Source organism: Anolis sagrei, chromosome 6 (assembly GCF_037176765.1).
Source record: "Anolis sagrei isolate rAnoSag1 chromosome 6, rAnoSag1.mat, whole genome shotgun sequence".
NCBI lineage: Eukaryota > Metazoa > Chordata > Lepidosauria > Squamata > Dactyloidae > Anolis > Anolis sagrei.
The window spans coordinates 128,285,665-128,308,830 of NC_090026.1; the positions used below are offsets into that span (position 1 = coordinate 128,285,665).

The following is a 23,166-nucleotide window of genomic DNA, read 5'->3' on the forward strand; positions in this document are numbered from 1 at the left end:
AAGACTCGTGCCACCCGACTTGGAACGCAAAGCCTGAAACTGTGGATGTAGCCCAAGCCAAATTGGGCCACGTTGTGCCTTTCCCTGCAGAAGAAAAGGGAGGCAAGTAACTTGTGTGCTTTGCAAGACCAAGTTCCGCTCGCAGGTTCAGTCTCCAAGATGGACCATCAGAAATATCTTGGATGCCCGGGAGATGAGCCTCGAAGACCTCAAAGGACCTTTGCTGGTTGGAGTTGACCTGAGCTTAAATCATGGGATGGATCTATGCTATATAATAGATGAAGTCTGTCATTGTATGTTGATTTCCATGGTTCAGTGCACTCACTGCATTGTAACCACTGCTAAAGACTGTTGGTACCTCACCTTCAGAGCCAACCTTCAGAAATGGGGCTACAAAGTGGAATCCTCGACATGCGAGTGTGGAGAGGAGCCACCACTGATCACCTACTATAATGCACCTGAGCCCTGCCACATGCACAATGGAGGACCTTCTTGCAGCAACACTAGAGGCACTCCAAGTGGCCAGATACTGGTCAAAGGACATTTAATCAACTACCAAACTCACACATTTTGTATTTTGTCTGTCTGTTTGCTTTGTTCTGTTAGAAATGTAATATAATTGACTGGTTGCCCTGACACGAGAAATAAAAAACCTCACCAGACTACAAATCCCAGGATTCCATAGGGTCGACTCTACTTTGAGTAGTGTCCAACCACATTCATTCAACAGTGTTCACCAGGCCTGGGCAAACTTCGGCCCTCCAGGTGTTTTGGACTTCAACTCTCACCATTCCTGATAGGAATGGTGGGAGTTGAAGTCCAAAACACCTGGAGGGCCGAAGTTTGCTCAGGCCTGGTGTAGATGCAGCCATTATGGACATCTATTGTCCAGCATAATGATCCCCCCAACAGTTATGTTGGCTAGGACTGTTGGAAACTCTGCTAAAAACATCTGGAAGGGTGTTGGTGTCCTGGTTTTGAAAGCTTCCACACCAACCAGTGGTTGGGAGAAGCTATATTACAGTGTACTGTTTGTCTGAACTGTCATGGAAAATTGGGATAGAAGGTATTGTGGACCCTTAAACCAGCAGAGATATCCAAGAACCTTTGCTGGTTGGAGTAGACTGGAGATGAATCATGATGGCCACTCTGGATGTTATTGCTCTGCACTTCCCATGCTTCTTCCTCAATTACTAGGCTAGCTAGAAACTGTACACCAAAACCATTTGGAAGGAAACTCAGTCTTGGAGAAGATTATAGGAGCTTCTATGAGGACTAGTGGTTGGTAGAAGCTATACTGTAGTGTGAAGGGACTCATTCTGCTTGATCAGACCATGGTTTAGACTCTCATGTTCAATTGGGGTAGAAAGTCTCGTTGTCCCTCTGCATTTCCAGGTTGAACATTTGCAGATTTGATTAGTATGGTCTTTCTAGGAATCTCTTGGTCCTCTAGGGTGACTTGGAGATCACCTTCTGTTAGAGGATTTGAACAATTTCTAGCAATGACACATGTGTTGATACCCATCTTCTCCACTTGAAGGTCATAGCGTTGTAATGGATGTGAAGATTCGAAATTCAGATCAATTTTGAGGAGAGGAAGTCCTAGAATGCAACTACAGAAATCTTAGAGATGACCATGGATGTTGGTTCCCAGGGTATAAAGAAGGATGATCAAATGGTCAAAGTTCTGGAAAGATTGGATCCCTCTCAGGAGCAGCTTAGGGGACTGGGGATGTTTATCCTGAAGAAGAAGAGGAAGTTAGAGGTTTGGAAACCACAAAATCCTTTTGAATAGTGGCTTAAGGAGCTGTGTATGATTTGCTTGGAGAAGAGAAAGTTGAGAGGGACATGAGAGCCATGTTCAAATACTGGGAAGGGTGTCATATAGAGGAAGGGAGCCAACTTGTTTTCTACTACTCCAAACACTGGGACACAATGGAGTAATGGATTCAAGTTCCGGGAAAAGAGATTCCACCAAAACATCAGGAAGAGCTTCCTGGTGGGAGGAGATGTTTCGTAGTTGAATATACTGCTGCTTGGGAGTGCGGTGGAGTCTCCTTTTTTAGAGATCTTGAAATGGAGATTGGATGGCTGTTGGTCGAGGTGGCTTCTTGTATGACAGAAGGAGTTGGATTAGATGGCCCTTGGAGTCCCTTCCAGCTCTATGATTCTATTTCCTGACATGATATCCCAAAGGGAAATTTTATCACTTCAAACACCATGACTAGGTGTTGTGATAGTTAAAAATTTCTCCTTGACATTAAGTTTAGTTGAGTCTGACTCTGGGGGGTGGTTCTCATCTCCGTTTCTAAGCTGAAGAGCCAGTGTTGTCCGTAGACACCCCCAAGGTCATATGTCTGGCATGACTGCATGTAGTTCCATTATCTTTCCACCAAAGCAGTACCTATTTATCTACCTACATTTGCATGGTTTCCAATTGCTAGGTTGTCAGAAGCTGAGGCTATCAGCAGGAGCTCACCCAGTCCCGTGGATTTGAACCACCAATCTTCCAGTTGGCAAGTTCAGTAGCTCAGCAGTTTAACCCGCTGCACCACCGCAGCCCCATAGGAGTTGTGATACAACCAGCAAAATACAAATAGTAAAAATGAAGTGTTCCTCCAGATGTACTTTACAGATTTTGTATCTTGAGTTCTCATTGCTCCAAACACTCTCTGTTCCATCAGACTCTGCTCTGCAAAACCCATTGGTTGCTTCCTCTCCAACATTTTGGGTGTAGCAGCCTTCTTGCCTCATAACTTCATTTTCCCTTCCTTGGCAATGTTGTCATCTGGCAAGAGCAAATTCCACTGGAACATGCCGTGTGAAACCTGGGCAGTTTTGCCAGCCGGTCTCTCCAGGTCCATCCTATTCTCCTGGGCCTTCCTTGGCACGAGGATTTGCCATCTTCCTTGTCCTCCTCTTAGTTGCCATCCTCCATCACCAACTTTTTCTCCAGGATGGATGGAGCAGAGCGAAACTCTGGCAGTCCATGGAGAGATGTTTGGCAAGCAGGGCTCTTTCTTGACTCGTATCTGCTCCGCTTGAAAGCCGCTGAGCTGTGATGGATGTTGGAAGATTGCAAGTGTGGAGAGGTTTAAGAAAAACATGATAATGCAAATTGGAGCAGACTTTACACAGGGAGACAGTCCCAATTAATCCCATACTTCCCATTTTTCCAACTGTTTTTAACTTCCACTCTTTTTCTCCCCTTTTGTCCTTAACTTACTTTAACTACGGCAAACCTAATTTAAGCACAACTCTATTAATTCCTTTGAAGAGAGAAGCTTTTGTCTCCCAGTAGGCTTGGGCAAAAGCAAACTGCTATAGCTTTGGCTCTCCTATGTATTCATCTATATATATAAAAATGCCTCAGTGCATAATGAGTACCTTAAAAACAAAAGAACCAATGAACGAAATCACACCAAATTTGGCAACAAAAGGTCTCACTACACAAGGAGTGAGCATCACTCAAAAAAATTATGATTTTGTCATTTAGGAGTTGTAGTTGCTGGGATTTATAGTTCACCCACAATCAAAGAGCATTCTGAATGATGGAATTGAACCAAACTTGGCACACAGGCCTCCCATGACCAACAGAAAATACTAGCAGCGTTTGGTGGGCTCTGACCTAGGGTTTGGGAGTTGTAGTTCACCTACATCCAGAGAGCACTGTGGACTCAAACAATGATGGATCTGGACCAAACTTGGCACGAATATTTCATAAGCCCAAATATGAACACAGATGGAGTTTGGGGGAAAATAGACCTTGACATTTGGGAGTTGTAGTTACTGGGATTTATAGTTCACCTACAATCAAAGACTATTCTGAATGAACCCCACAAATGACTGAACTGGGGCAAACTTCCCACACAGAACTCCCATGACCAACAGAAAATACTTAAGGCCATCCAGTCCAACTCCCTTCAGCAGGGCAAGAAAACGTAATCAAAGCCCTCCTGACAGAGAGCCATCCAGCCATAGGTATAGATAGATATGATTCACACACACACACAAATAAAGTATTATAGATTTGAAAGGGACTCCTAAAGATGGACAATTATATGTTACCTGTTCCAAAGTAGGCAACCCAGACAATCTCTACGTCAACACTGTCAAAGAAACATCAAGAAATACTGTTTACGCACAAGCATACATTACATATATTGGAAACCAGCACTTTCTCATTACTTTATTTTCCAGATCACCAGACTGGGCCACAGCAACGTGTGGCAGGGGACCGCTAGTAATTAATAATTTTTGTTATCTTGGCCACATGTGTCCTAGTTTTAAGCTGTGAAATGTGCGTTGGCCTTCAAGTTTGCTTGTTGGCTTATGGAGACCTAATGGATTTCTTGGGGTTATTCTTAGGCAAGGAATCCTCAAAGGGAGTTCCTTCCTCTTGTTTTTTGGTGGTTCCCCATCCAAGTCCCAACCAGGACTTACTTTGCTTAGTTCCCAAGATCAGATGGGAACTGATGCCTTGTGTATATGGATATATATGTCTTCAGGTGGTCTATAGACTTGTGACGACCCCATGAATTTCACATGGGTTTCCTAGGCAGGAATCTTTAGAGGTGGCTTGGCCAGTGCCATCCTCTAAAATAGGGTCTGTGGTGTTCATTGGCAGTCTCCCATCCAAATAGTATTCAAGGCTGACCCAGCTTAGCTTTGCCCACCCTGGTGTAATCCCCCATTTATTCTTCTCCCAGTTTTACTAGCAAACCAATGGTTAAACCAACTCTATAAGAGTTTAATCTATATAAATAAAAATGTAATGTCAATTTGTGGGATTAACATAACTCAAAAACCACTGGGCGAATTGACACCAAATTTGGACACAAGACACCTATCAGGCCAACGAATGACCACCACTCATAAAAACACTGAAAAACACACCAGAAGAGACTTAAAAAGCAACCCCCCCCCAAAAAAAACACATTACAACGCATGCACACACACACACACACACATATACACAATTATATGCGCACACAAAACACATATACACAGACTGGGCCACAGCAACATGTGGCAGGGGACGGCTAGTGCAATATATTATATGAGTGTATATAATATTATATATAGGCCCCTGGTGGCGGAGCGTGTTAAACCGCTGAGCTACTGAACTTGCTGACCAAAAGCAGTTCAAATCCACAGGGTGAGCTCCCACTGTTAGGCCCAGCTTCTGCCAATCTAGCAGTTTGAGATAATGCAAATGTGAGTAGATCAATAAATATCACTGCGGCAGGAAGGTAGCAGCGCTCCATGCAGTGATGCTGGCCACATGACCTTGGAGGTGTCTATGGACAACGCCAGCTCTTTGGCTTAGAAATGGAGATGAGCACTACCCCCCAGAGTCAGACACAACTAGACTTAATGTCAGGGGAAACCTTTACCTATATATATGTATGTATGTATGTATGTATGTATGTATGTTTTATATAATCTTCCCGTTTACACGAGGTTTGGAAACTTTTCCTTTACACTTCTTATGTATTGCAGTTGATTCTTGTGTAGTTTCCTCTGTAGCCGTTCCATGTGGTTTATCACAAACATTGTTGTCGCCAGATTTTCTTTCCTTGATTAGAAACATATCCAACAACAAATTGTACAAATTACAAAAGTTGTAACACTGCTCCAGTAGCCGCCTTCTGTAGTGATGAAATGTCTCTGCTCAAAGAGACATGTGTGTCATGATGATGTTGGTGATATTTACATCCCACTTTCCTTGCTTACGTAAATAAGACTCAAAGTGGCTTCGTGTAAAGAGCATACCTGCTAGAAGCTGACACATTGATAAAATGTCATAATTATTGACCCATTTAGTACCTTTCCTGTTGGTTCTATTACACCTCCCATTGTTTGTGGCCAGCATGATGGGTTTTGAAGTCATCCTGTCTCCTCTCAGCCTTCTCTTCTTCAGGCTAAACATGCCCAGGTCTTGAAGCCGCTCCTCATAGGGCTTATTCTCCAGACCCTTGATCATTTGTGTCGCCCTCCTCTGGACACATTCTAGTTTGAAAGTTGAGACTGAACTGGGACTGAGAAGGCAGAAGTTTGAATCTCCACTCAGCATTGGATGCCAGTGGATGATTTTATGCTGACCACTATCCCTTCCAGAATTTGCCAATATGTCAGTCAGTTGTTCTTTCATCTTTTTGAGTCACTGGATTCAGTTTAAGGTGCCAGTTGCCATGTCACATCTTGATTTGGTTTCATTTTTTTTTTGCCGTATGTAGGAAACTTAAAGGAGATCCCACTGTACCTGGAGGCTTGCTTAGAAAACTTTGGGCCTCTTGCATGTTTTGGCATCGCTGCATAATCTGTTTCTCTCGTAAACTTATTTTGTGCCTCGCATTTGGGTCAGTCTAATTCAGGATAGCTATTTTGCTGGAATTCTTCGGCTTGCCTCTATTTTTAGGGACTCGTGGATCCCTTTATATAACTGGATTGTGCCGAATTTGTCACAACCTTGAACCCGTTCTAATCGGATTGAAATATTTTGCAATGTTTCTTTAGGCTGCTGTTTGTCCTACTTTTGGGATCTTTTCACACTATTCAGTTATAGCATGTGTGGGCCAACTTTGGCCCTCCAGGTGTTTTGGACTTCAACTCCTGTTGCAACCCAGATCAGGGAACAAGACCATAAGATATTAATCCACCACACTTGACTGTAGGAAAAAACAATCCTTTTTTATTGATGAAAAATGGTTACAAAATAGAGGAAAATACAAAGTCCAAAAAGCCACAGTAAAATTCAGCAGTCAGGAATATTTATGAACTGGATCAAAATTACAAAAGCAACACTATACAAACCTGGAACCTGTTAGCATCTCACTAACAGTACTTGGAAACTAGAAGCCTCTGGGAATGCAGGACATGGGAAACCGGGAAATCTGCCAAGGTAATGCCTCAGTCTAACGAGAGAGCCCGGGGAGAGACACTTAAAACTAAAGAAATTGTTTCAGGACACGCCTCCAGGCTTTGAAGCCTGTGCCTCCCTTTCCTTTAATCTGCTTGACCTTCGCAGACTCTGCGATTCACTCCTGTTTTTCCAAATCTGTTCTTTTCTATCCTCATTAAAAAAGGCAGGTGCTAGCTCCTCTGGAGAGCTATCGGCGCTTGATTCAGAAACATTCCCATCAGGATGCGTAGTTTCATTTTCCAAGCCACTGACCTCAGAATCAACAGTTTCCAAACTATCAGGGACAAATTCATGTTCAGTAGCCTGTTCAGTTGCATCAGGAAATACAATCAGAGAATCAGGTTCAGGTTCACACGGAGGCTGAACCCCAACAACTCCCACAATTCCTAACAGCTGGAAAGAAGTGAGGAGTGGAGTACCACAAGCAGGGTTCCGTCCTGGGCCCGGCCCTGTTCAATGTTTTTATGATTGACTTAGATAAAGGGAGATTAGATCGGCTTCTTTGCTTTTAGCATTTCGGAAAAAACCCAAGACATGGCTATTTGAGCACGCTTTTGTGAATATTGAGTAACCGACATAAGAACAGAATCAACTACAAGATGGATTGGACATTGTTTTAATGAGTATTTATTGAATTATGTTTTATCACAGCTGTTACGAGTTTATTATCATAGAATCATAGAATCATAGAATCAAAGAGTTGGAAGAGACCTCATGGGCCATCCAGTCCAACCCCCTGCCAAGAAGCAGGAATATTGCATTCAAATCACCCCTGACAGATGGCCATCCAAAGAAGCTTCCAAAGAAGGAGCCTCCACCACACTCCGGGGCAGAGAGTTCCACTGCTGAACGGCTCTCACAGTCAGGAAGTTCTTCCTAATGTTCAGATGGAATCTCCTCTCTTGTAGTTTGAAGCCATTGTTCCGCGTCCTAGTCTCCAAGGAAGCAGAGAACAAGCTTGCTCCCTCCTCCTCCCTGTGGCTTCCTCTCACATACTTATACATGGCTATCATATCTCCTCTCAGCCTTCTCTTCTTCAGGCTAAACATGCCCAGTTCCCTAAGCCGCTCCTCATAGGGCTTGTTCTCCAGACCCTTGATCATTTTAGTCGCCCTCCTCTGGACACATTCCAGCTTGTCAATATCTCTTTTGAATTGTGGTGCCCAGAATTGGACACAATATTCCAGATGTGGTCTAACCAAAGCAGAATAGAGGGGTAGCATTACTTCCTTAGATCTAGACACTATGCTCCTATTGATGCAGGCCAAAATCCCATTGGCTTTTTTTGCCGCCACATCACATTGTTGGCTCATGTTTAACTTGTTGTCCACGAGGACTCCAAGATCTTTTTCACACGTACTGCTCTTGAGCCAGGCGTCCCCCATTCTGTATCTTTGCATTTCATTTTTTCTGCCAGTGGAGTATCTTGCATTTGTCACTGTTGAACTTCATTTTGTTAGTTTTGGCCCATCTCTCTAATCTGTCAAGATCGTTTTGAATTCTGCTCCTGTCCTCTGGACTATTGGCTATCCCTCCCAATTTGGTGTCGTCTGCAAACTTGATGATCCTGCCTTCTAGCCCTTCATCTAAGTCATTAATAAAGATGTTGAAGTTATTGATGTTAAAGTTTTTATATTGTAACGTAACGTGTATTTTTGGTGGTATTGAATTTTGCCTTGTAAACCGCCTCAAGTCGCCGGAAGGCTGAGAGGGACGGTATAAAAATACTGTAAATAAATAAATAAATAGATAAATAGAAGGCAGGATCATCAAGTTTGCAGATGGGGCCAAATTGGGAGGGGGAGCCAATACTCCAGAAGACAGGAGCAGAATTCAAAACAATCTGAACAGATTGGAGAGATGATGGGCCAAAACTAACACAATGAAGTTCAACAGGGATAAATGCAAGATACTCCCATTTAGGCAGAAAAAAAATGAAATGCAAAGATATAGAATGGGAGACGATGCCTGGCTTGAGAGCAGGACGTGGGAAAAAGACCTTGGAGTCCTCATGGACAGGAAGGTAAACATGAGTCAGGAATATGATGCAGCGGCAAGAAAAACCAATGAAAGTCTAGTGCCTAGATCCAGGGAAGTCATGCTACCCCTGTTTTCTGCCTTGGTTAGGCCACATCTGGAATCGCACTGTGTCCAGTTCTGGACACCACAATTGGAGGGAGATGTTGACTCTAAGATGGAATGTGTCCAGAGGAGGGCAACCAAAATGATCAAAGGTCTGTAGAAAAAGTCCTGTGTGGAGCAGCTGAAAGAGCTGGGCATGTTGAGCCTTCAGAAGAGAAGGCTGAGAAGAGACATGATGGCCATGTATAAATATGGGAGGTGGACTCACATGGAGGAGGGAGCAAGCTTGTTTTCTGCTGCTCTGGAGACTAGGACGCAATGGAACAATGGCTTCAAACTCCAGGAAAGGAGATTCCACCTGAACATGATGAAGAACTTCCAAATGATGAGAGCTGTTCAGCAGTGGATTTTCTGCCCCGGTGTGTGGTAGAGTCTCCTTTGGAGGCTTTTAAACAGAAGCTGGGTGGTCATCTGTGGGGGGTGCTTTGAATGAGATTTTCTTGCTTCTTGGCAGAATGTGGTTGGACTGGATGGTCCACAATGTCTATTCCAACTCTATGATTCTATGTAGGAAGACACAATCAAAGCTCCACCTCACTACCTCTGAGGATGCTTGCCATAGATGCAGGTGAAACGTCAGGAGAGAATGCCTCTAGACCATGGCCATATAGCCCGAAAAAACCTACAACAACCCAGTGATTTTGGCCATGAAAACCTTCGACAATACAATCAAAGCTCTCTTGGCAGTTTCTGTTGTCAAACCTATATGCTCCATAGAATCATAGAATCACAGAATCAAAGAGTTGGAAGAGACCTCATGGGCCATCCAGTCCAACCCCATTCTGCCAAGAAGCAGGAATATTGCATTCAAATCACCCCTGACATGGCCATCCAGCCCCTGTTTAAAAGCTTCCAAAGAAGGAGCCTCCACCACACTCCGGGGCAGAGAGTTCCACTGCTGAACGGCTCTCACAGTCAGGAAGTTCTTCCTCATGTTCAGATGGAATCTCCTCTCTTGTAGTTTGAAGCCATTGTTCCACGTCCTAGTCTGCCAAGAGAGCTTTGACTGTGTCTTCCTACCCAGAAGAACAGTGTTGACCTGGATGATAGTGAAAGTTGGACAGTGAAGAAAACAAGGATGGTCTCGTGAAGATCCATCATTCAGTGTTTGACAGTCATATATGTGAGGACAGGATCTAAACCCAAATGTAATGGAGAAGCAGGTGGAAATGAGGCTATTGTTCCTGTGAACAACTGTTCCTCCTAATGTTCAGGTGGGATCTCGTTTCCTGTGATGTGAATGTATTGCTGCCTTGTCCTAGTCTCCAAAACAGCAGGAAACAAGCTTCCCACAGATTGAAACACTCTTCAAATCCAAAAACTATGAATTCATGTGGAATCCCCACCTTGGCTACATGGCTACATCTTGACCTGCCCATCCAACCTGGGCACAGGTCTCTGCGCAGGTGTCCATATTAAGCTGCCCAACCTTGGCAAGCATGAGAAATTTGGTGAAATCCTCAAGAGGCTGAGGCTGCAGAAATGGGGCACAAGTGGTGTGGACACAGCTGCTGTGGGAGGAGTGTTTGATGTCTCCAAGCCGACCGTCTTGGATTCTCCAAGGTGGAGCTGGTACAGATGGTGGTTGATGTGAAACTGCTGACCGAAATGGAGAAATGCCTTGAGAAGGGGCAATCCATTGATGACCTCATGCCTGCTCAGAAATGAAAAGCACTTTAACATCCCAGCACCCCCCATGCTTCTTCCTGGCTTGTTGGATGAATGGTGCAACAGTTGAGGAAGGGGACCCATGAGCTGCTCCGGTCGAGGCGTGGGGTCAGCGGAGGGATCCCCACTTGGTGACACTTGTGGAAAGTCTTCCATCCATATGTGTTAGAGTCCTTTCAGATATTCCAACATGGCTATTATGTCCCCTCTCAACCATTTCTTCTGAAAGCTGAACACCCCCAATTCCCTAAACTGCTTCTCCAGTCTTCCAGACCTTTGACCCTCCTCTTTGCAAGTTCCAGCTTGTTATTATCTTCCTTGGAATGGGGATTTATTTCTTCTTCTGTCAGAATATGGGCATTTGTTTTGGGTGCCACTTCCTTGTCTAGTAATCCTCGGTGCGTCAGCTACAAACCCACCCAGCCTGCGCTCACTTGTGGGAAGGGAGAACGTAACGGCACTTCTTTGGAAGCAGGTGGTTGGTGTGGATCCCAGCCAGAAGCCGGCCTGTTACGGAGGTCTTTTAATTTAGGAGGTGAGACCGAACAAAAGCTGTTGAAGGGTGTTAGGAAGACAAATGGGTCAGCTGTGCGCATTCTCCGGCGCCAAGACTGACACTGACACCTGCTCTGGAGCTGCTGGAGCGCTGTGGATGGAGGTCCTAGGCAACTTGCTTGCCCACCCTGTACAGACAGGCGGTTCTGGCCAAATCGCAGGGGAGCCCTTGTCTTGAATTAAAGGGAGTAGAAAGGAACCCACTCTGCTTCCAAATTGGATCCCTTTTGCCATCTCTCTCTTACCATTAACCCTGCATGTGGCACTTGAAGTGCTGTTCCACAAATCCTTGGCACTAATGCACCACAGGGAGAGCTTGGGAATGGCCCTTTCAAACCAAAACTACAACCTATTGGGAATTATAGAATTACTAGCTGTACCCACCACGCATTGCTGTGGCCAACCTCCCCCCCCCCTCTTTCTCTCCTCCTTTCTTTCTCTCATTCCTTTTCTTTCCTTCTTTCCTTCTTTCCTTCTTTCCTTCCTCTCTTCCTTCCTCCCTCCCTCCCTCCCTCCCTCCCTCCCTTCCTCCCTTCCTTCTTTCCTTCCTTCTTTCCTTCCTTTCCTTCTTTCCTCTTCCCTTCCTTCCTTCCTCCCTCCCTCCCTCCCTCCCTCCCTCCCTCCCTCCCTTCCTTCCTTCCTTCCTTCCTTCCTTCCTTCCTTCCTTCCTCTTCCCTTCCTTCCCCCCTTTTCTTTCCCTTACTCTTTTCCCCCTTTCTTCCTTTTCTACTTATTCTTGGATTGCAACTCCCAGCATCTACCTACCTACCTACCTACCTATCTCTTTCCAGTCTTATCTATCTGGAGGATTGCTGGGAGTTGCAGTCCAGGAATAGGAAATTGGAAATGCTGTCCTAGGCATCCCCTTGGAACCAAGTTGTGTTTTAACCCTCCAACACATAGTTTGCTTTTTAAAATACTAATCTTCAGGATGTTTCCTCCAGATTGGAGAAGACCAAGGATAGGAATGTAATATTTCATCCTGCCTGTCACTGCCCCACATCAACGGTTTGCCTGTTGATGATGCGGGATGGTGTTTGGCATCTCAAAAATGTCCGTGGGTTTGAAGAAGAGACTTTTGATCTCTGCAAGGGGTGGGAGGTTGAGCAGATCCTGTATCTTGGGCCCCACCACAAACCAAAGTAGTGGGTGAGGAGTCTACCTGTAAAAGGAGGAGGTGTTATCTGGAATGCTTCTATGTGAGCATCGGAAACTTGGAGGGCCATCATTGTGCTTCTTGGTGTATCTTGCACCAAGTGATTCAAGCGCAGTAGAATTATAGAGTCAGCAGAGACTTCCAAGGACATCCAGTCCAACTCCATTCTGCAGAAAGACCCAATCCAAGCCCTCCTGACAGATTGCCATCCAGCCTCTGTTTACAGATCCCCAGAGAAGGAGTCTCCACTGAACTCTTCCAGGCTGCAGCAGCAGATTTGACTCTCAAACATCTCTTATTATTGGGAAGTTCTTCCTAAGGTTTAGGTAGAATCTCTTTTCCTATATAATCTGTTTCTTCTGATCTAATGAGCAGCAGAAAAATGCTCCATCTTCAGTATGGCATCCCTTCAAATATTATAACCTGGCCCCAGATTAAACATACCCAACTCCCTGGACCACTTCTCATATGGATCCCTCATATTAGAAACAGCTGGACATGACATGGTAACCATTTTGAAGTGTTTGAATGGATGTCCCATAGAAGATGGATTGTTTTCTGCAGCTCCAGGAACTAGGACACTGAGCAATGAATGTAAATGCCAGCAGAAGGTATTCCAGTTGAATATTGGCCACAGTGGTCCATGCTCTGGTTACATCTTGTATAGGTTACTTCAATGCATTCTACATGGGGTTGTCTCTGAAGACTGTTCAGAAGTTCCAGCTAGTCCAATGCTCGGCAGCCAGGCTGCTTACTGGGGTGGGGTACAGGGAGCGTACAACGCCAGCTCCACTAGCTTCCTATTAGCTTCCAAGCACAATTCAAAGTGTTGGCCTTGATCTATAAAACCGTAAAAGGCTCCAGCCCAGCTTACCTGTCCGAATGTATCTCCCTCTACAAACCCCCAAAGATCTTAAGATCATCTGGAGAGCCCCTGCTCTTGGTCCCACCACCATCGCAGTTGCGTTTGGTGGGAACGAGAGACAGGGCCTTCTCAGTGGTGGCCCCTCAGCTGTGGAACTTCCTCCCTAATGAGATCAGATTTGCCCCCTCCTTCATAACCTTCCAGAAGAAATTCAAATCCTGGCTATGGGATCAAGCGTTCGCAGAATAGATTGTTTTAATGGACTGTTTTCAGTTGATAGCAATGGATTGATTTGGAAGACGACGTGAAATGGCAAACTGTTTTCATGTATTTATTATTGTTTTCAGTGTATTCTAAGTATATTTTATGCTTGTTTTGATTGAGCCCGTTGGTAGCCATCCTGAGTCCTTCTTGGGAGGTGAGAAGGACGGGATAGAAATGCTCCTAATAATTAAATAACATAAGAAGCAACATCCTGACTCAGAGTCCACTGGAGTCCATTTCTCTGGAGGTGCTTAAACAGATGGTCCTTTCTTGGGACTGCTAGGATTGTGTATATTTATGCTACTGTTTTTAATTGTTTCAAGTGTTTTATGATGTTTTGGCATTGGATTTTGCCTTTGTGAACTGCTTTGAGTTGCCCACGGCCTGAGAAAAGTGGTATAAAAATATTATAAATAAATAAACAAACAAATAAATAAAATGGGTTTGGGCTGGATGGCCTTGCAGGGGGTCTCTTTCCAGATTTTGCACTTAATTGACCTTACTTACTTAGGTGATCCCTCGATGTCTGAATAGGATAGTCTTCCAAGATCAGTGTCCTGGCGGTGGGTCCGTAGGTGACTGTGGAGCCCTATTCTTGACCTGCATCTTCTCCCGCAGTGAGGGTGTCCGTTTCCAGGTGGAAGACAGTCCCGGTGGGGTTGGTTTGATGTGTGTTCCTCTTGGCACGTTTCTCTCTTTCGCCCATTATTTGTACCTCTTCAAATTCTACAGCACTGCTGGTCACAGGTGACCTCCAGCTGGAGCGCTCAAGGGCCAGGGCTTCCCAGTTCTCGGTATCTATGCCAGAGTTTCAAAGATTGGCTTTGAGCCTGTGCCGTTACACCCAGACGCTTTTATAAAAACAAAACTATGATGTGCTGTTCCTTATGTCTGGGCGAACTGCCGGTGCTTTTCTTGAGAAGATTGAGATTCTCAGCAACTGAGTCTATTACAAGTTCTGAACATCAAAAAGGATATTTATTTCTCAAAGTTGCAAACAGAACAGTCAATTGATAAACCAAATAGATATTTCTTCTTTCTCTTCTCCACCAGTTACTGAGTCAGCCTTTCCCCAAGTGGCAAAGGGATCCAGGGATCCTTCACCCTAATCCAGAGCTGTTGTCTTTTAGAAAGAACAAATCTTCCCCTGTCTATCTAAGCTCCAGATTAGCCTTGGAGATAAGGCAATGCAGTCTCTCTCTCTATAAGACTCTATAAAACTCAATTCTCAAAGCTCAATATCTATTTTTCTTTATACTCTATAACTCTCTCATAATCTAACTATAGCTCAAATCTTCTCAATAAACTTCTCTATCTTAATTTCTCAATTCCTATCTATAACTCAATTAAGCTTATCTAACTATAATATCTCAATTCTCTCTACTCTATTCTCAATTGTTCTCAATTGTTTTTGCAGTGATTTGTTGGAGCTACCTTTCTGGCCACCAGCACATCAGATTCCTTCTTCAGAACTGAACAGGCAGGCAGGGAGGACTCCAAAATGGAAGTCTTTCCCTGGGAGCAGGAGCGGGCTCAAAGAGCTGCTCCCTAGGCCAATCATTGCAAAGAGTTTGCAGGCTGGCTTTTCCTGCCTTTTCCTGTTAAACTCTAGGCTTTGCAAGGCTGCAGCAGCTCCTAAGAGAAAGGCAAGGGGCAGCCACTCCAAGCAACTAAAAAAGCAATACAAACCAGTCTCCTGGGAGACGGAACAGAACCCATCTTTAAATCTCTTTTCCTGCCCACTAACAATCCGTTTTCCATTCTTGAGTTTGGAGTACAGCAACTGCTTTGGGAGATGGTGGTCGGGCATCTGGACAACGTGGCCAGTCTAGTGGAGTTGATGGCGGAGGACCATTGCTTCAATGCTGGTGGACTTTGCATCTTCCAGCACGCTGACATTTGTCTGCTTGTCTTCCCAAGAGAACTTAATTGACCAGGAGGGAGAGGAGAGTGGAGGGAAATCCTTCCCTTCTCTGTATGCTTAGGCAAAAGCAAACTCTTTGAGTTGGGATGCTCTTCCTCATCCATACTTTTCCCTCCCTTGTTTCACTCTGATGTTGCTTGGCTATATGTGTCCTGGTTTTCATCTGTGGCCTGGCAGCATGGAGATGAGATGGTGCCTTGAGCTTAGAAGCATGGCTTTCCTCGTCCTTCAAAACCTCTGGACCTGACTCACTCCTCTGAGATGGATACAAAAGAGGTCCTGGCAGGGGACGCCGCTGGCACTTGGCCGCCCGATGGGCGATTCCAGGGAGCCTGTGCCAGCGCTGGCAAAAATAGCTCCTTTGCTGCAGAGACTTTGCTGAGTCTCTGGCAGGGTGACCTCAAACGACCCCTTCCTCCCATCTCTGCTTTACATGGTGTAAAAAGGGGCTTTATGGGATTACATGGGTGCCATGCAGCGGCTGCTCCCAACCGATGCCCTAAGCTGCGGGCACGGAGTCGGCCTTAATGGCTGTCCTTGTTAGCTCTTGGTATAAAAAGCGAAACTATGTTGGCTGTAAAATAGCCATGTTCTGGGGCAAAGCTCGGGGGCTTATCTGTTACATGCACAGAACCCTTTAACACTCAATGGTTGGGTGAGGCCAAGTTTATATGCTTGGGGAGGATCTTTCCATTGGAGGACAGAAGCAAGTGTGTGTATGTGGGAGAGCTTATGTATTGATGTTCTCTTTGCTTTCTATAGGCTTTAGAATGACAGGGATGAATCTTAGGGTGAGAGCACTGGCTTCAAAGTTGACCATTTTCTGCATTTGGTCTTTTTCTTTAATTATTTGAATGCCATATTCTGGGTAACTAACTTATGCTTAAAGATGTTGTTGAGGAGCGGTTGTTGGTGACGTTGCAAGAGATTAACCCTAGGTTGCAGGTTTGGGCCTTGAAGTCCTAACGTTTTAGTACTGGCCCATTCAAGATGTACTACTTTATTTTCCTCCTGGCTGCAGTCTTGGTGTACTAATTCAAAGCTTCAGCTTCCCCCTAAACTAGAAAGGTAAAAAACCCTATTTGTTGTGTCATTTGCAACTTATAGCCACCCCAAAGTTAACCTATCCCTGTGTTTGCTTTGCAAGATTTCTTCTGAGGAGGTTGACCTTGATCTTCTTCTAATGCCAAGAGAGTGGGGCCTTCATAAGGTCACCTAGTGGATCCTCTGCTGGATGTTACCATAGAATTGCCCTGGAAGATACAGCAGATTCATTGAGTGGATTCCTCTCTAAACGTTTCAGCCGTAGGTCCTTTTAATAGGGCTTCCTGTCCTGAAATGTGTCCCCTGCAGATACATGGTTGCTGGACTGAAACTCCTGCCTGGTTGAACCTCTTATATTTTACTTCTTGAGCGTCAGCAAAACCCGTTGCCTTGATTCTCCCTGGCTCCGCCTTGGGAGAACGTTTGAGCCATTCTGGAGATGGGAGCGATCGGCAGTCCGGCTGAACTGGTCCCAGTTACAACAGATGTTCTTTCAGCCCCTGTGAACTCCCCGGAGCTGGTGCCATGCTGGTGCCCGTCCAACATGTTGTCACACACGCAAGGCTGGGAACAGTACTCTGGCACCCCTCCTTCGCACGTTTGTGTGCGGGTGGGAAAGAGAAGAGTAGCCCTCTCTGTCACGGGAGGGAAGCTTCTGGGAGGGACTGGGAACAAACATCTTTCCCCTGGTTGTGTGCATGTTTGGCTGACTTGCGAAGTACGGGCAGCCTGGGACACTCTTTGTAGCTTGGATCTAAGTACGTTGCAGGTCAGGATGCAATGAAGACATTTTGGTTAGAACCTCAAGGGCCATCCAGTCAAGCCCTCTTTTTCAGGCAGGAAGGCACAATCCAAACCCTCCCAACAGATGGCCACCTAGCTCTGTTGAAAATTCCCCAATGAAGGAAACCCCACCAGACTCCAAGGCAGCATATTTCACTGCTGAACAGCTCTTGCTTAGGTGGGATCTCAAGGTGCAGGTGCTTACCTACAAAGCCCTAAACGGTTTGGGACCCGCCTACCTGCATGACTGCATCTCTGTGTACGAACCCACACGATCTCTTCGATCATCTGGGGAGCCCTTCTCGCACTCCCACCACCATCGCAAGCGCGATCGGTGAGGACGAGGGAGAAAGCCTTCTCGGTGGTGGCCCCTCGACTCTGGAACTCACTCCCCAAGGACATTAGGCATGCCCCAACTCTGGCAGTCTTTAGGAGGAGCCTGACAATGTGGTTGTTTCAGTGTGCCTTCCCAGAATAAGGAAATTCCCAGCAATATGTCCCTAAACGCACTTTACTAGTGATCTAGGTTTGCCTGCACATTTCATCCCTCTCCAAAACTTCTATCCTAGTTATATGTCATCTTGTCATGCCCAGTATTATTATTTTTATTTAATTATTACATTTGGCCCAGGTTTTTAAATGCATTGTGTTATTGTTAACGTTTATTGCTTATTTTCTGCTTATGAGTTTATTTATTGTTTTGTATTACTGTTGCTATTGTTTATTGTTGTATTGTGGGCTCGGCCTCATGTAAGCCGCACCGATTCCCATGGGGAGATGGTAGCAGGGTACAAATAAAGATTATTATTATTATTATTATTATTATTATTATTATTATTATTTATCCAAGTCTGAGTCCATTGCTCCATCTTTTGGTCTTTGCTGAAGTATATTCCATATTCAAGTAGGGCATTCTTTCACATTTTTAAATGTCCCCTCTTGACCATTTCTTCTCTAAGCTGTGCATCATACTCTGAGGTGGGGAAAGAGATGCCACCCAAACATTAGGAAGAACTTCCTGATGGTCAGAGTTGTTTGACAGTAGAAGATATTGCTTGGGAGTCTGATGGAGTTGAATGGCCATTTCTTGGGAAGGCCTGCATTGTGTATTTGGGACCCGCCTACCTGTGTGACCGCATTTCTGTGTACAAACCCACACGATCTCTTCGATCATCTGGAGAGGCCCTACTCACGCTCCCACCTGCATCGCAAGCGTGTTTGGTGGGGACGAGAGAGAGGGCCTTCTCGGTGGTGGCCCCTCGACTCTGAAACTCACTCCCTAAGGACATCAGGCATGCCCCATCTCTGGCAGTCTTCAGGAGGAACTTGAAAACGTGGTTGTTACAGTCTGCCTTCCCAGAATTATGTCCTCCAAAAGCACTTTATATCGATTTAGGTCTGCTTGTATGTCTCCATCAACGCCCCACCTCCTTTATCTTCTAGCATTATTTTTTAAAGTTCAATTACATTTGGCCCAGCCATAGATTTTAAATGTGCACTGTACCTTGTTCAATATTTATGCTATTTGTGTATGAGATCTATTTTAATTGCTTTGTACTGTATTTGTTACTGCTTGTATTGTTGTATTGTGGGCTCGGCCTCATGTAAGCAGCACCGAGTCCTCTTGGGGAGATGGTAGCGGGGTATAAATAAAGTTATTGTTATTATTAGTATTATTCTTATTATTATTCATGTGTGGGCAGAATGAGGTTGGACTAGATGTCCTCTGAGGGCTCTTCATGGTTGGAAGAACCCCCAAAGTAGGCCTCCCAGTGGGCACCTCAGTCAGGAAAGGTGGCTTGGAGGTTATCACCCTTGGAAAGGACTTCTGTCTCACTATTACTTGTTTTGTGAGACTTATCACATGAAGCAGGCCAAATGGAATTGCTTCAGGACAATCGCATCTTTGGTTGTTGCTTACCGCAAGACGTTGTGCTTCTGTTGTCACTTACTCAAAATAATTTTTAATGATCTTCTTTTCCACTCTGATTTTCCTGTGCAAAATTCCAGTGGTGATTTTACCTTGACTTTGGGTGACCAAGGGGCACTTTACTGGACAAGCAGAATTACATCCGAGGACTTAGGAAATCTTAGAGAGTGGTTCTTTCTAGAAATATATAGCATGGCTGAAGGAAGTTGACCATGAAGTCACATTAGACCATCCAGGTACACCTGGAGAGAAGGTTTGAAATCAAATCTGTGCACAATCAAAACCTCAACTGTAGAGGGAATTTTTTTTTGTCGTGTCAGGAGCGACTTGAGAAACTGCAAGTCGCTTCTGGTGTGAGAGAATTGGCCGTCTGCAAGGACGTTGCCCAGGGGACGCCCGGATGATCTGATGTTTTTATCATCCTTGTGGGAGGCTTCTCTCATGTCCCCGCTTGGGGAGCTGGAGCTGACAGAGGGAGCTCATCCACCTCTCCCCGGATTCGAACCTGCGACCTGTTGGTCTTCAGTCCTGCTGGCACAGGGGTTTAACCCACTGCGCCACCGGGGGCTCCATACTGTAGAGGGATGACTGTATAGGAAAAGCACAGGGTCTAATATGAAATTTTTGGTGTCCACCAACTTGAATCATTTTGCTTGGACTAGTGGTAGACATTGGTGGGCTAGTCCTGTTCCCTTTATAGACTCATAGAATAATAGAGTTGGAAGAGACCACGTGGGCCAGATAGTCCAACCCCCTGCCATGCAGGAAAAGCAAAATCAAAGCACCTCCAACAGATGGCCACCCAGCCTTTGTTTCAAAGCTTCCAAGGAAGGGGGCAGACTCCAAGGTAGAGAGTTCCACTGCTGAACATCTCTTCTTATAGTCAGGAAGTTCTTCCCCATGTTCAGATGGACTCTCCTTTCCTTTGGTTTGAAGCCATTGTTCCATTGCATCCTAGTCTCCAGGGCAGCAGAAAACAAGCTTGCTCCCTCCTCCCTGTGACTTCCCCTCACATATTTATACATGGCCATCATGTCTCCTCTCAGCCTTGTCTTCTGCAGGCTAAACATGCCCAAGTCTTTCAGCTGCTCCTCATAGGGCATGTTATCCAGACCCATTATCATTTTAGTCACCCTCTTCTGGACACATTCCAGTTTAGAGTCAACATCTCCCTTCAATTGCAGTGCCCAGAATTGTTTCCAGGGCGCAGCACTCAAGTGATTCTTTTTCCTGGATGACTTATGGCATCTTCGTCTATGGAATTCCCTCTGCCTCCTCCCTCTTGTCCTTCAGGAGGCTAGTGAAATCCTGGTTATGGAACGAAGCATTCCCAGAATAATGGCTGAGACTGGTTACAGACCAAATTGAGTGACCGCATATGCGGACTGAGTTGAACATGATTTTACCTTGGCGATTTGGTATATATGTATTTTATCTATATATATTTTAATCTTGTGTTGTTGTATGATGTTTTAGCTTGTATTAGTAGCATCCTTGCTGTAAGCCGGCGTGAGTCCCTCTACGGAGGTGAGAAAATCGGGATATAAACATTTCAAATAAATAAATAAATCCTTTTCCCTCCCCAGGTTGACTGGGAATGAACCTCTGACCATCCTCCCTCTGACCTTGGAAATGGAGGAAGCTGCCGTCAAAGCACATTACAAAGTGTGTGACCGCCTGAAGCTGGAGAAGAAGCAGCGGAGGATGTGCCGGCGAGACCCTGGCGTGGCCGAGACCCTCATGGAGGCCATCAGCATGAGCGCCCTGGAGTGCCAGTACCAGTTCCGCTTTGAGCGCTGGAATTGCACCCTCGAGGGGCGCTACAGGGCCAGCCTCCTGAAGAGAGGTAAAGGAGGCTGTGCCAGAGTGGTGGCTGGTTGGGGTTATGGGGTGGCATTGATCCCTCGTCCTTCCTGCTGCTGGGAATATGGTTGGCCCATGTCAGTTGCTTAAAATGTTATCTCTCAGGATGTCTATGTACTCCAGGGCATCTTTAGGGTCATCTTCTGGAGGTCGATCATAAATATGTGCTGGAGGACCTAGAGATTCCTAGGGAGGCGTTATCTGAGGATAAACATTGTGGATGTGTAAATTATGTGGTTTTCTCATTTCCGTAGGGGTCTTGTGCCCTTAGCTCCAGTGAAGGTGGAGGGCTGACACTTTTTATTTATTTATTTATTTACAGTATTTATATTCCGCCCTTCTCGCCCCGCAGGACACTCAGGGCGGATCACAATGCACATATACATGGCAAACATTCAATGCCATTAGTCACACAACATATATAGACAGACACACAGAGGCTATTTAACTTTCCAGCTTAATGAGATTATACTTTGAATTCCAGCCACCGGGGAAGCTGTTGCTTCACCGTCCACTTTTGACACTGACGGAGTACCTTCTCATTCTTTTGTACACTTCTGGAGAGTTTTATAGTGTCATAAATTAGTAAAATTAGCCTCCCCGGATAAGCGGTACCTAAATTTCCTGCTTGACAGATGCAACTGTCTTTCGGGCTGCACAGGTCGACAGCAAGCTAGACAAATGGTTGGGAGCTTACTCCAATGTTTCATTCCCTTATGTTCAAACCTACAAGTACTGTTTTTGCCACTATTGTGGGTCTCTCTGGGCATCTTAGACTCAAAGGAGGCATTTATTTCCAGCAGCTCTGTACAACAATGTTGTTTAGTTTTAAATAATATCTAGAGAGCCTTTTAGACCCCAGAAACAATGCTCAAGGAAGAATATGCCTTGGCTCTACTTCTAGTTGTGTGAAGGTTCATGAGGTCTCAGTGGACATTTTCATTCATAGAATCATAGAATCAAAGAGTTGGAAGAGACCTCATGGGCCATCCAGTCCAACCCCCTGCCAAGAAGCAGGAATATTGCATTCAAAGCACCCCTGACAGATGGCTATCCAGCCTCTGTTTAAAAGCTTCCAAAGAAGGAGCCTCCACCAAACTCCAGGGCAGGGAGTTCCACTGCTGAACGGCTCTCACAGTCAGGAAGTTCTTCCTCATGTTCAGATGGAATCTCCTCTCTTGTAGTTTGAAGCCATTGTTCCATTGCGTCCTAGTCTCCAGGGAAGCAGAAAACAAGCTTGCTCCCTCCTCCCTGTGGCTTCCTCTCACATATTTATACATGGCTATCATATCTCCTCTCAGCCTTCTCTTCTTCAGGCTAAACATGCCCAGCTCCTTAAGCCGCTCCTCATAGGGCTTGTTCTCCAGACCTTTTATCATTTTAGTTGCCCTCCTCTGGACACATTCCAGCTTGTCAATATCTCTCTTGAATTGTGGTGCCCAGAATTGGACACAATATTCCAGGTGTGGTCTAACCAAAGCAGAATAGAGGGGTAGTATGACTTCCCTGGATCTAGACACTATGCTCCTCTTGATGCAGGCCAAAATCCCATTGGCTTTTTTTGCCGCCACATCACATTGTTGGCTCATGTTTAACATGTTGTCCACGAGGACTCCAAGATCTTTTTCACACGTACTGCTCTCAAGCCAGGCATCCCCCATTCTGTATCTTTGCATTTCGTTTTTCCTGCCAAAGTGGAGTATCTTGCATTTGTCACTGTTGAACTTCATTTTGTTAGTTTTGGCCTTTCATCCCTCTAATCTGTCAAGATCGTTTTGAATCCTGCTCCTGTCCTCTGGAGTATTGGCTATCCCTCCCAATTTGAATGCTTTCGAGCAGGTTCCTCCATCCATGAGGACTAGGACCTTGATTCCATCATAAAACAAATCTCAGGGTCTAATTAGATACTCTGGGGAATATGTATCCTCTAAAGTGATTCTTGCCTTCCCTCCCCCAGAATCAATCAACGAGACTTGTAAATTAAGCCCATGTTTCTTGGAGCCACTCTCCAAACTCAATATGATAAGTGTATGATGTGTATTGGACA

At 45.2% G+C, this 23,166-nt stretch overlaps 1 protein-coding gene across 1 annotated transcript in view; it reads left to right on the plus strand.

Annotated features, from left to right (window-relative positions):
- Positions 1 to 23,166, plus strand: part of WNT9A (Wnt family member 9A) — a 64,632-nt gene that overhangs the window by 25,603 nt on the left and 15,863 nt on the right. The window contains exon 2 of the mRNA XM_060782687.2: positions 20,843 to 21,102. Within this exon, the coding sequence (XP_060638670.1) occupies positions 20,843 to 21,102 (260 nt within the window). The remainder of the gene's footprint in view (positions 1 to 20,842; positions 21,103 to 23,166) is intronic.